Source organism: Falco peregrinus, chromosome 4 (genome assembly GCF_023634155.1).
Source record: "Falco peregrinus isolate bFalPer1 chromosome 4, bFalPer1.pri, whole genome shotgun sequence".
Classification (NCBI taxonomy): Eukaryota; Metazoa; Chordata; class Aves; order Falconiformes; family Falconidae; genus Falco; species Falco peregrinus.
This window is the reverse complement of record NC_073724.1, coordinates 97,953,609-97,966,927: the sequence shown is the minus strand read 5'-3', so window position 1 is coordinate 97,966,927 and position 13,319 is coordinate 97,953,609. Positions and strand designations below refer to the sequence as shown.

The 13,319-nt window shown below is 37.8% G+C and overlaps 1 protein-coding gene across 1 annotated transcript in view; it reads left to right on the top strand.

Annotated features, from left to right (window-relative positions):
• B3GLCT (beta 3-glucosyltransferase) overlaps positions 1-13,319 on the top strand; it is a 69,844-nt gene that overhangs the window by 29,920 nt on the left and 26,605 nt on the right. The window contains exons 5-6 of the mRNA XM_055802332.1: positions 4,937-5,013; positions 9,085-9,196. Of these exons, the coding sequence (XP_055658307.1) occupies positions 4,937-5,013; positions 9,085-9,196 (189 nt within the window). The remainder of the gene's footprint in view (positions 1-4,936; positions 5,014-9,084; positions 9,197-13,319) is intronic.

Below are 13,319 nucleotides of genomic sequence, written 5' to 3'. Positions count from 1 at the left end.
TTCAGGCTGGATGCAAGGAAGACATTTTTTATGACGAGGGTGGTGAAACACTGGAACAGGTTGGCCAGGGAGGTGGTAGATGCCCCATCCCTGGAAACGCACAAGGTCAGGTTGGACGAGGCTCTGAGCAACCTAATTTAGTTGAAGATGTCCCTGCTTATTGCAGGGGGGTTGGACTAGATGAACTTTAAAGGTCCCTTCCAACCCAAACTATTATATGATTCTATGAAAACAACTTAAAGGGAGAAATAGAGCGAAGGTTGAAAAGGTCATGACCATCTTGGAGAAGCTCCCAAATAACTGACTTGTTAAACAGAAACAAAGTACTTTTGTTACAGATGTATTGTAAAATAGTACTTTAAATCATTTGTGGGTTTTATTTCAAGGGATATACTGAAATAATGTTTGGCTCTGGATTCTTGGACTTGATGCTCTGACAAATATTGATACTTAGGTCTTTAAAACATGGAAAATATTTGAAATGTATATTGTAGTTTTCAACATTTTAGCATTGGAATATGGAGAAGATGTCGTGTACAGTGTAGTATTTGACAGGCAATTCCTAGCAAATTGACGTACTGGGTGTAGACATAGGGGACTTGCTCTTACTTCTTGTCATTTTAGAAATCCTTCAGGGTGTCTACAGAAGTGGTATGTTTATGAAAATAAAGCTGTAGGGAGACTTCAGTGTGTATTCCACAGCTTTACTTTGTCAGAGTAGTCAGATGACAGGAAGAGTTTGGCTTATTTAGCCTCCTAAGGGAGGGCTGAGAAGAAGATAGATAGACTAGCTCTGAATTTAGGATTAATTTCTGAAAAGAAGATAAAAAAGTAGGGAAAACGTTAAGTGCTTGTAGAGCATGTAGAGCAAAAACTAGGAAGATATTTCCAATTTGGGAGCTGTGTGATTCAACAACAGTGTCTAGGATTTAGATTCCCCACTCCTGTCTCCCAGTCCTGGGTTGCATTAGGCAGTTTATTATACAAAGCACAGGGATATGTGCAAGACACCTGCAGATACCAATATACTAGACCTATTAAGAGCAGATTCCAATACACTACTGTATTTTTCTATAATGTTTTATAAGTTTGGTGATTGCTGTGATCAGGTGATTCAGTAATACAATAATAAACATATTATTGTCATGTTTTACATTTTACCGCATTTCCACATCTGTGTATATGTGGTACTTGCAATATTATGTCACATAGGTCATAGAATAAATAGTGGTGAGCAACATTCAGTTTGAATTATGTTCTTAAGCGCATGTTCTCACTAAACCATATGCTTAGGGCAAGGTTTAGTTATGCTTCGATGAAATTTGGTGGACTCCATTCTGCAGGAAAACAAAACAAATGCAGCTCTGCAAGGCAGGTCTTAGAGGATGTGACCTGGCTGTGGCTCTGGAAATCCTGTTTTATCTTGGGATGATCTCTGCCTTCCTGGGTGCTTACAGAGGTCAATTTTGGCCTTGTAGTCTATGAAATCTTAGCCTTTGTCTTTACACCATACAGGTTTGTTCTCTGTAAACTGTGCATTTCTCATAGAGGCTTTGGTAGATGAATATGAGGTTGCATGTAGTATGAAAAGATTTCAGATATTCATTTCAGGTTAGCAATTCTATTTCTTAAAAATTCTTTTATCCTGAATTATCTTTGTCTTCACTGAATGTGCTGTTTCCCCAAGGTTGTTCATGTGTTAATGAAGAGGACTTTTAATGTTTAGATTCAAGAACCAGAGTTTGATTTCATTTCTGCTGTTGATTTGTTGTGAAATTGAGCATGTCACTAGCATTTTTGTACTTGTATAAATAGTACTAAGTGATTTTAAAGGTATGCACGAGGGTGTGCCGAAGTTGTTTGAAGACGTGGATCTAACCCCTTTATTCACACGTAGTTTTTCTGTTTGTGTAGAGTTTGCAATTATAATGTGGCAGGTATTACTGCTCTCACTGTGCTGATATAGTAGGTGGTATTTGGGGTAAAAATATCTTATAGTATATTTCTAGATCACAAGTGATGACATTTTTTCGTTTTGGCCTTTTAGTCAGCTGAGTTGTGAATGTGGGGAAGGTGGTAGTTTCTTGGTCTTCAAAAGTGATTAATCTATTTAGATTTAATTTGACATGTGTCATATGTGAAGGGTTAATATGCATGAAAGCATATTGGCTCTGTAACTGTGGAAACAATAGTTTCAAGATAAAATAACCAGTGAATACAGAACAAGGTATGGGATGCATTTGTAGGAGAGTTTTATGAGATACATGGAAGCTAGACTGCACGTGCTCTTTGACTCCCCAAAGCTGACATCAGGTACATTTTGCCTTATTTCTGTCCTTGTACTGAAGGTAGGATAAATAAAATTAATGGGTAGCCCCGTTCCACTAGGTTCAGAGTGAAAATACATAAAATGAGAAAGGAAAAGCAACAGAGATCCTCCTGTATTTTTGTAAGAGGCTGTTTTACCTGTATAGCGTGTTTTAAACATCAAATTGGAATTGATGCATTATTAGAGATGAGTGGAAGGGAAGATATTTACAGGGCATGTATTTTCATGTTTTAGAGGAAGTTGGGTAGAGCGTGGTTATGAGAATGTCAAAAAGAAAAGACATGTTGCAAAAGTATCAGATTTATCTTAAGAAAGAGTGTATTTTGCTTATCATTACTCCTTTGATCTGCACAAAGGGAAGAGTTGGAATTTTTTTGTGTTAAAGTGGAAATACTTGAGTATTTGGTACAGCTACTTAGATTCTGTAATTTACTTCATATCTCTTGCATGGACAAATGTTTCTATCTAAAATGATTGCAACTTTGGCCTTTAGTATGATATAGACACTGAATATGTTAACTACTTTTATCTCTGGCTCCTCTTGTACATGAAATACGTGGCCACATACAAATACTAGCATAACTGCAGGATTTGTATGCTTGTAAAAATGAATGTTCTTGTAAAGACAGTGGTTTGCCCTTTTGTCTTCCTATCTGCAATCCCATAAACAAACATTTTTATGGTTTTACTGTGGTTACGTTTTAGTGAAATACCAGATGTTGAGCATACTGTTACAAAGATTTGCCACTTCCACTAAAAACCTCTGGACTTCTTGGTTTTGCAATAAATTGAAACTAAACAGAAACATGTCTGGTAGATTTGGCTTGAAATAGAACTATAAACCAGAACCACTGATATTTTAGGTGCAGGTGAATATGCTGTTTTAAGTTAGAATTTTGGTATAGTTTCTTTTTCATTTGGGTCATTGACAATAGCATACATATTTTTAAAACAGTAGATAATTATTTTTGATAGGGTTAATACACTCCTGAGACACACAGTTACTCTTTAAAGTGGTAGAGATGTTTTCTTTAGCATATTAAGTTTGGAGGGTTTATGTATTTCTAGGTGCTGTGCTTAGCTGCCTTTAAAAAGGATTTAAACTTAACAGAGTCAGCAAGCAGTGTGAACTTTATCTTGCAGCTTTTCTTAAATAATATTTTTTATTTGTTTTGTTTAAATGTGACTTTTATGTTAATGGAATTGACTTATATTCATGAGAAGCATTCATCAAAGAGAAATGTTTGGCATATGCATGGTGTAAATGGAAAGGAATTAGGACCTTGACAGATCAAGATGGTTTTTCGTTGGAGCTGCTGAATCTGCTAGCCTGACAGAGGCAAGGCTGCTGCAGGTCCAGCCAGTAGCGGGGCTGAGCAGGTGTTCCCAGTAAGCACACGTGCACACAATATATGTACATATATGCATGGTCATCAATGTAGATTGATGCAGAAACCACAGCACTCCCACAAACACAAACTGCTCAATGGCCTGACATTGTTTCACTTTTCTGGCTGGTCAGGATGAGAGCCTCTTCAGGGAATGTGTATATGTAAATATACATCTCTACAGTATGGATGCCTCCAAGAGCTGGTCTTTGACAATCTACGCATTGCTAGTCTTGCATACCCAGTCTCCGCAGTTGCCAGCATGTGGGCAGGTGAGGCTTGCTGTATGGCTCACAGTTCCATTCCAGTTGCTGGTGCTCCTGCACATACACACACACATGTGCACACGTTGTGGATCCTCTCAGTAGCTTTAGGCACTTAGTGTATCCAGTAGTTGACTGCTGGCCTCCCTGTTGCCTGATACACACACACACACACATGCAAACAGTGCTACTGCCTATGTAGTACAGAATATATCTCTCTCACACACTCTTTACATGCATTACAAATTAGGCAGTTTGGTTTATTAGAGGACCATGTTGGAAGGGTGTTTTCTTGGGAACTACCCCAGAATGATAGCTTGTCTGCTAGACTTCAGGATCTGCCACACTGAAGACATTTCAAGTAACAAAAAACTAAAGAAATTTTAGAAAATATTTTCCTTTGTAGGAAGCTGCTTTGATTTTTCAGGAAGAAAAAATGCTAACTCCTCATTTTCACGTTTGCATAAACCCATGGGTTTCTGTCATGATGTTAGTGTGACAGGTTAAAGCTGAACTCAGCAAAGTAAAGTGTGAGAATTCTCACATAAGCTCTGTGTAACATGATTGTCCAATGGAAGCCTTTGTAGAATATGCTACATTATTTATAAGTCTTTCTTTACAGTATGGGATTTTATGATACCATAAAGGAGTATGATATGTTGCTTAATTTACTACATAGGACCTATACAAAACATTTAACTTTGCGACTATTAGCTTTATATCTAATAGAGAGTTAAGAAATTACGGGCTGGGAGAAGCACTTTCCCTAAATTGCGCATTACATCATTTTTGTACCATCCTGTATCATCTATTCTGCCGGGCTACTTGCTGGTTAAAAACAGTGAAGAACTAAGTAATCATTCCAGAGTAATACTTTTTAAGATTAGTTGGTTTAGTTTAGGAAAAAAAGCACATATAATGCAAGTTTAATGGAAATATTTTAATTTTTCTTAAAGGAATTACCTACGGTTCTGCTTATTCATCAGATGGACGGGCATGAAGGTGCATGGACAATATTACCATTAATGAGAGAGTAAGTGTGATGAATGCCAGGTTTTTTTGCAGAATTTTTTGTAACCAAGAATATAAATATTCAAATATTCATTACTCAGATCTCTCTTTTTCAGAAGTAAAGTTTTTGAATGAGAGTTGCAATGTTACCTTTTCTCTTTCTTTCTTTACTTCTTTTTTTTTTTTTGGTTTTCCAAAGCAATTTTCTGTTAAATTTAATTAAATCAAAAAAAACTATTTTAAATTAAAGAACGCAATAATATAACGTAACTGAACAATTACCTTCTTCAAATGATTGTGGGTTTTAAAATTATTAAGGAAGTAAACTAGTCAAAAGAAATACCATTTTGAAATGTGTATTTTCCTGTTTGGTCCCCACTTCTCACAGTGTAAGGTGTGAGGTATTTTAGAACTTTTGACCTCTCAGATTACTTGGCTGAATGAGGTGGATAAATAGTTTTAAAAAAAATCTTTAATAATACCTCTTTGGGGTTTCTGTCTTTTGTTGCATACAGTGTTTCTAAGAGGTGGTATGCCTCTCTAGTGAAAAAGTGTAGATTTCAACATCTTTTTAGAAGCTTGTATGTCCAGTTTTCATTTTAGTATGTTCAGAAAAGATAGGTGATCTCAAATATGTTTTCTTCTTAGCTTATGCAGATGGTTCCAAGGAAGACAGGCTGCATTTACACAGTAGTATGTCGCAAGCTGTCAGGAAGCAATGATTCTTGTTTCAGAAAGTCCTTAAGCTACGTGGTGCTGCAGGCTATCATTTGCCTAAAACTTGCATTTGAAATTGATGCCAGAGGCTCTGGAGCCTCTTGAGGTTTAACTTAGCTAATATAATTTGAGTTACTCCAGAGGATGTTTTTCTTTTGTTTTGAGATTTTTGTATCAGAGTGGTTGCAGGACAGGATGCTTTTCTGTCTGCTTTCTATTGCTTTCTGTGTGTGTAGGAACATGAAAATATGCTTGTATAGTAGCTATCTTTGAAATACATGTAAACGGTGAAAAGGAGCAAAAGGAGAATTAAAGTAAATTGAAAAAACTGGAAGATGATGTTGCAACTATCAATCATCTTTGTTTTTCCTTCTTAGCTCCTGTTTCAATGACCTAGTGGTTCGTCTTCTGAATTATTTATGTCTTGGTAACAGGGTTTACAGATGCATCTCTTACAAGATAGCAAAACTCAAAAGCAAAAATACAAATGCTCATTTGTGTGATAAAGCAGAAGAAAATTCTTCAGAAATTGGAAGAGGAATTATAAGTAGAGGATTTCCATCTTGAGAGTTCTGGGATATGAATTTCCTTGTGTCTGCTGTTTCACTTACCACTTTTGGCAGAATGAAGACATGGAGTAGTTTAGAAGTATATCAGTGCTGTGAGGCTTGTACTGTTTAGTTTTTTCAACGGACAGAAGAAGAAGAAGGGAGATCAGCCCATTCTGCAGCAGCTGATGATGCTCAGAATTGTGATATAAATGATGCATTCTTGTCAGAAAACTGCTCTCAGAAGAATGGCTTTCCTCAGTTCTTTAGTTGTTAACATTTTTAAGGAGGCTTCAATAGTTATGACAATTCTTAATTTTTAGTTCTTGGGCACAGGTTAACTTGGACAAAATAGTTCATTTCAGAAGATGTAATTGTAAGACATCAATGGATGTTTTATGACGCAGTACCTTTACTGTCTCAAGAAGGCCCACTGCATTTCTTCTCAGTAACCATGTTCTTTAAGCTGAGAAGAAACCCCTTTTTTAAATTATTGCCCCAAAACTGGATCTTTGTCAGAGTAACTCTAATGACTCCTTGGAATCTGAACTCCAAATGTGTATGCTGTGAGGTCTGCTTAAGACTCTCTGCAGGCCTTACTTAAATACTTAGCCTTGAAAATAATTCTGTTTGTCCATCAATAGCTAGATGAACAAATCATTCTTTTTGTGAACTTATAGGTGCTGTATTCACAGGATGCAGTAATTCTTGTGGGGGTCATTCTAGTGTTTTCTCCTTGCCCTTCATCCACCTGCTTTCATGTAAATCCAGGTATTTATCTCCTGAAGTTCTAGCCGAGCACTAAAGCATGAGAGAAAAGCCTTCAGTCTTCACAAGGCATTGAGTACTATACATTTGTAAAAACGTGAGGGTGTCTGATGCCCTTTCTGTACTTGTTTGGCAAGTTTTAGAAGGAACAGCTAGGAAGCGTCTTTCCCAGCTGATTGTATCTTGTTTGCTTGCTTGAATGGCAAAGACTTGCTCAGCTTTCAGTGTTGAGCAGGCAACAAGCATATGCTTTTATAAACTAAAGGGATGAATGGATCGTGAGTTTTTCTGGCTATTATAGTTTAGCAGATTAAGTATCGTAAGCAGAAAGCAGTGAATAATCAAATACTGTTGCAAGACACAGAGGAAAGGTGGTGTTATAGGAAGATGACTGTCATGGTTTAACCCCAGCCAGCAACTCAGCCCCACGCAGATGCTTGCCCGTTCATCCCCACGGTGGGATGAAGAAGAGAATCAGAGGATAAAAGTGAAAAAACTCGTGGGTTGAGATAAAGACAGTTTAATAGGTAAAGCAAAAGCTGTGTACACAAGCAAAGCAAAACAAAGAATCCATTCACGGCCTCCCATTGGCAGGCAAGTGCTCAGTCACCTCCAGGAAAGTCGGGCTCCATCACACATAATGGCTACTAGGGAAGACAAACACCATCACTCTGAACATCCCCTTCCTTCGTTCCCTCTTCCACCAGCTTTATATGCTGAGCATGATGTCATGTGGTATGGAATATCCCTTCAGTCAGTCGGGGTCAGCTGTCCCGCTTGTGTCCCCTCCCAACCTCTTGTGCACCCCCAGCCCACTCACTGGTGGGGCAGCGTGAGAGGCAGAAAAGGCCTTGGTGCTGTGTAAGCGCTGCTCAGCGGGAACTAAACCATCCCAGTGTTATCGACAGTGTTTTCAGCACAAATCCAAAACACAGGCCCATGCTAGCTACTGTGGAGAAAATTAACTCCATCCCGCCCAAGCCAGCACAATGACTTGTCCCAGATGGAAAAAGACAACTAGTTCAGCACCTGGTGACCATCTGGTGCTTCTAGCATGTAATTAAATGACCTACAGAGGAAGAAGGTATCACATGTTCTAGCATAAGTAGTTCTCAGATGGTGGGTTTGGTGTTGGGTTTTGGTGTGTTTTGTTTTGTTTTTTACTCAAATACCATTCCCTAAAATATAAGTGATCCTATTGCCCTTTTCAGATTATTTTTGCTGACTTAAATTTCTGCTGTTTATTTCCATTGCTAATTTTATCTGTAGACAGTGCTGTAGAGGAGGAAATATGTGATGTTTATGGGTGTTAATTTTCTTATCCCTCTTCTCAGATGATTTGTTTAATTAATCAATGTAAAAGCTCTGCAAAGGAAACTAGACAGGTAAAGACTGGGATTTTTTTTGTGTGTGTCATGAATTAATAAGGCCTTTTTTTTTTGTTAAGTGTTGGAAGAATTAAGCTGGGAGCTGTAGAGAAATAAGGTATGAGACATTTCTGAAGGAGTCTGATATCCTGCTTTGAGATTAGCGTTGGCTTTGAGGAAGGTAGGGGAGTCCCTTCAGTCTGTGTAGTTTCATTGTACTGGAAAAGCTAATAAGGCTTTTAGGTTGGGGATGATCAGTATCAAAACAGCTGTGAGAGAACCTGTCATTAAGCATTTTCATGATTGTTGCAATGGTGTTAGATGCCCAGCAGTGGGGCTTCTTGGTAGAAAGTTAAGGTACAGAGGGGAAGGTAACTTAAACTGCTGTCTATAAACTTCTGAATTCATAGGTGGCTATTAGACCTATAGTACTATACATCTCTAAGCAGACGTTCTTTATGTATCTCTATTCCTTTCTTTCTGGAATAAGTGGTGCTATATAAATAGATAGCAGCAGAGGCAATATCTTCATCCATTTACTGTAGTCCTTTGATATGTAATTCTAAGCAGTAAAAGTTCCAGTTTCTGTTTGAGTAAATAATTGATTGCAAAGTATTTTTGGGGAATGTGGGTTGAGTCTATCATTCTGCTCATAAGCCAGTTTGTTAGTAAAATGTTAATTTCTTTTGTTAGCTTCTCTGTTACCTATGGTAGGAACTCCTCATGGATTTTCTTCTGTGAAGAAGATACAAGAATACAAGTTGTAAAGCTGCTAGAAACACTTGGAAGATTTGACGGGTCTAAGGTGAAATAAAAATCTAGATATTTAACTTTCTTTTGAATGTGCTTGAATGGGTTTTTAGATGAAATGTGGAATAATTCTAAGTACAAAATTATAAATACAGAATTTTAGAATTCCCAGTTATGAAACAGTTTTGGTGGTCCAGAATTTAATTTTTTAACACTGCCTGGATGACTCAGAGCTCCAAACATTGGAAAAGATGTATTCAAACAGCTTAAAATAGTGGGATAGATTTCTTTTGCTGAGGCTGAGTGTCAGCAGTATAAACGTCTGTCTAGCTGTTGAAGAACTGTTAAATTTGAGCAGAGAGAAGATTCCTTCTGTGGATAGCCTGAAAATGATGTAGCATCAGTAAAAAGATTAATATAGTCTGCTCTGTGGTCCCTTATCCCCATTTTCTTGTCTGTCATCAGTTCTGATTATCATCAGACAGAATGGCTGATGTTAGTTTGACTGTCTCTGATCTAATACAGTAGGATATTTTATTTGCATTCTGTTTCTGAACTGTCTTGGTGATAAGACAGTTTTCTTTACCTGCTAGAAAAGAAATAACACCAAAAGACCTGCAGAACAAAAGAAAAATGCAGTCACCTAGGAACAAAGTAAATTTGGCAACAAAACTGACACGAAAGGTGTTGATGTTTAGAATTCTTAGTGTTCAGAAAAAAAATCAGCTTGATGTACATCCTTTGCCTGGAATAAAAGAAGCCAAAATCTCCTGTGTGAAATGTTTTGCCTATTTATTGTTACCTTGACTGTGTATTAAACTCTGCTTCAGGTCTTACTTTAGCATATTTACTTATTTTGCAGTCACATGGCCTTGTTGTGTTTTCTCATAATTCTTTTCTGAAATGATAGTAATAATAATAATAACAATAATTCAGAAGTCTTACATTTTTAAACACTCTGTCTTTGAAATGACTGACTGAATATATTCAGGCCTCTGGAATATCCATTTATTTCTGTTTCAGAAGCATCTACTCCAAATCGATGTTCTCAGAATAGACACATAAATCTTTTGGTTGTAGTTGCTATCCTTACACCAGTTTTAAACTCTCCTTTGCATTACATGTAAATTCTGTTACAATAACAGATTATGTCCCAATCTGCCTTAGAAGGAAAATGTTTTGCTTTTTTACATAGCAATTGTCATCTTAGTGTAACAGTCCATAACTGATTCCTTATATACAGTAGTAGACCATCAGTCACAAAATCTAAGATGAGTTAGACCAGAATGAGCTCATTCATTATTCATTTTAAAATATCAGCAGTCTGCATAATAAAAAGGTAGTATACATTAATCACAATAAAATGTCTACAAGGGGCATGTGAATAGTTGATGAATCTTCAGCTCTTCAGTCTGGATATGGACTAGTAACAGAACTGTTGAGACTGATATAAGTGTAATATTGAGTGAAAACAGATGTGTAAAAGCATCATGAGGCTGTGGAGGAATGTTAAGAGACTGACCTGCATTGAAAACCAAGGACATTATGGACAGCAATAAAACTAAAAAACAGTGAGGAATGTCTGATTTACATAAAGGCCTCAAGGCAAGCACTTGGATAGTCAATTGCATCTGACCATCAGGAAAGACTTTTTTACTATGAGAGTGACCGAGCACTGACACAGGTTGTCCAGAGTGGTTGTGGAGTCTCCATCCTTGGAGATATCTCACAAGCCATCTGGATGTGGTTCTGGGAAGCCTGCTGTATAGGTGGCCCTGCTTGAGTACAGGAAGTTAGACCAGATGATCCCCAGAGCTCCCTTCCAACCTCAACCCGTCTGTGATTCTATGTTTCAACAGCAGATTGATTCAACCTGTGCTTTCATAATGGAAGACACCAGCAAGGTTAAACTAAATTGTATGTGCCACTCCTCCTCCTGTCATCCTAACAGGATGATAGACTACAGCTCCAAGGATACCCAGAATAAGTAGACTGAGCTGATGGGAAGCAATGACTTAGTAGCTGTTGATACCTAAAGGATATAAAAGGCCTGTCTAAAGAACAGTTTGTCTTTGAGAATCATAAAAACTCACAATATGTTGTAGTAACACACAGTGAGGATGTAACAGCTGAAATCTCCTGTCCTCTGTGTCAGACACAAGTCTTGAACAGATGAATTTGGTGTGCTTGTCGTGGTATTTGTAGATAAGTGAATACAAAAGTGAGTGGGTAGAATCAACTTGATTAGGAAGGTAGGTAAAGTCACCTCTGACACCTCCTTGAGGTCTGGTATTGAGTTTTGTTGCATCACATCCCTTTAGCTATTAAAGTGGTCTAAAGACTTTGGAGTGCTTTTACTAAAGGTAGGTGATTTTTGCCATTTTTGAAGCACAATATATTAACTGATCTGGTGGATGGTAGTTACCCATAATGTGATAAATCACATTCTTTTTTTTTTTAATCTACATTTTTGCCAATATGCAATTAGATTACCATAATTCCTTAAGTTAGTTTTTAAGTTCCTTTACATGTAACTAATATAATCCTGTAAGCCAGCCTGCACAAATTGACTTGTTCTACATATCAGTGTAGTAAATAAACAATGTTATGACCAAATAAGCTTGGAGCGTATTGGCTGTAACTTCAAATGCCTTCACTGTGATTTGTGGCTTAATATTGCTAGAAATAATATTATGTGAAAGCCTGAGGAGGGTATATGTATGGGTTTAATTTTCTGTGGTTTATAGAGGAATTACAGTGGTTGGTTGGTTGTTTCGGTTTTTTAATCCATAGATGGTTTTGGTGTAAAAACTAGCATGCATAATCAGGATAAGTAAAGATTTTTTTCACTCTAGCATAACAAAGTGAAGGTCCAGAAAAAAACTGTCTACAGATGGAAAAAAATCCCCACTGTTACCTTCTCCATATATTGTGTTGTGTCAGTTTAACTTTGGCTGTTTCCTCAATAGATTACTGAACATGTACCTCTTATCTCCATGTGCCTCTTGAGGCTTATGGGACCAAACAAGTTTTCAGCATTTGTGTTACCTGGGGAAGTCGCTAGACAAATACAAGATATATTCAATTTAGGTTTTTTTGAGAATTCATGGGAAATGCACTCAGCGCCTCACACATGTATACATACACGTGCACACCATGTTATACTTGTATCAGTCCCTTGGAAAGTCAGTGTTCCTTGTCAGAGGCAGCATCCCATTTCTTTGACTCATGGTTGTTTGTACGGGTCCTGGCCATCCTTGTAGAGGTGGGGTTCTTGAAGCAGGCAGCACCCCATGGGTTTGACTCAATGTGTGCAGCAAGACAAGCATCACTGGTAGCTCTTGAGGGCTGGCCTTTTGTGGAGCCAGGTTGAGTCCTGGCTGGAAGCTGAGGACGTTGCCAGGCTGAATGTCCTCTGGGGCAGCCGTGCTTGCATACTCCTGCCAGGCTCAGCTGGTTGGCTTTAGCTGGAGTTGTCTCATGGTGCATGCAGACCTCTCCTGCTGTTAGCTGACTCTACCGTGCCCTGACCAAATCTCACTCATTGCTCCTGAACTCTGGGGAGCTATAAAATTTAGCTCAGTCTATATAGCAACATCTGCTGGGAGTTAGAAAGATGGCTACTGAGACACAAGATCCTCTTGGGTTAAGCTGTTGTGGTTATTTTTGCTAGGTGTTTCTACAAGTATTTTTGCTTGAATATTTTCCCTGGTGTCTTGAATTTTGTAGTAATCATCTCAGGTGAAGTCTGTGAACTGTGCTAATACCTTGAAGGAATTTTTCATTGTTGCATTCGGGAACTTGCATATATCCGCTTTGAAATTCCATCTGTCTAGCCTCTTTTACACTAGGGAACTTAAAAGGGGAGAAAAATCTAACATTAGATTACTAATTAGTCCAGCCAGGACTATACATGTATGTATACATGTGTGAGGCGCTGAGTGCAGTAATCTAATTAGTAATCTAATACAGATCAGAGCGCAGGGAGTGTGGAGAAGGAGAATCTTTCATGAAAAAACATTTGCCCTAACTTTGAATCTATTTTAGTGATGATAAATTGTCAGGAAAAAGAAAAGCCAGATTTATTGTCATGATGCAAGGAACTTCACGCTTTAAAGATTTAATATAACCATTAAGGTGATTCAGAATTCTGATTCATTGTTTGTACTTGCAGGCCT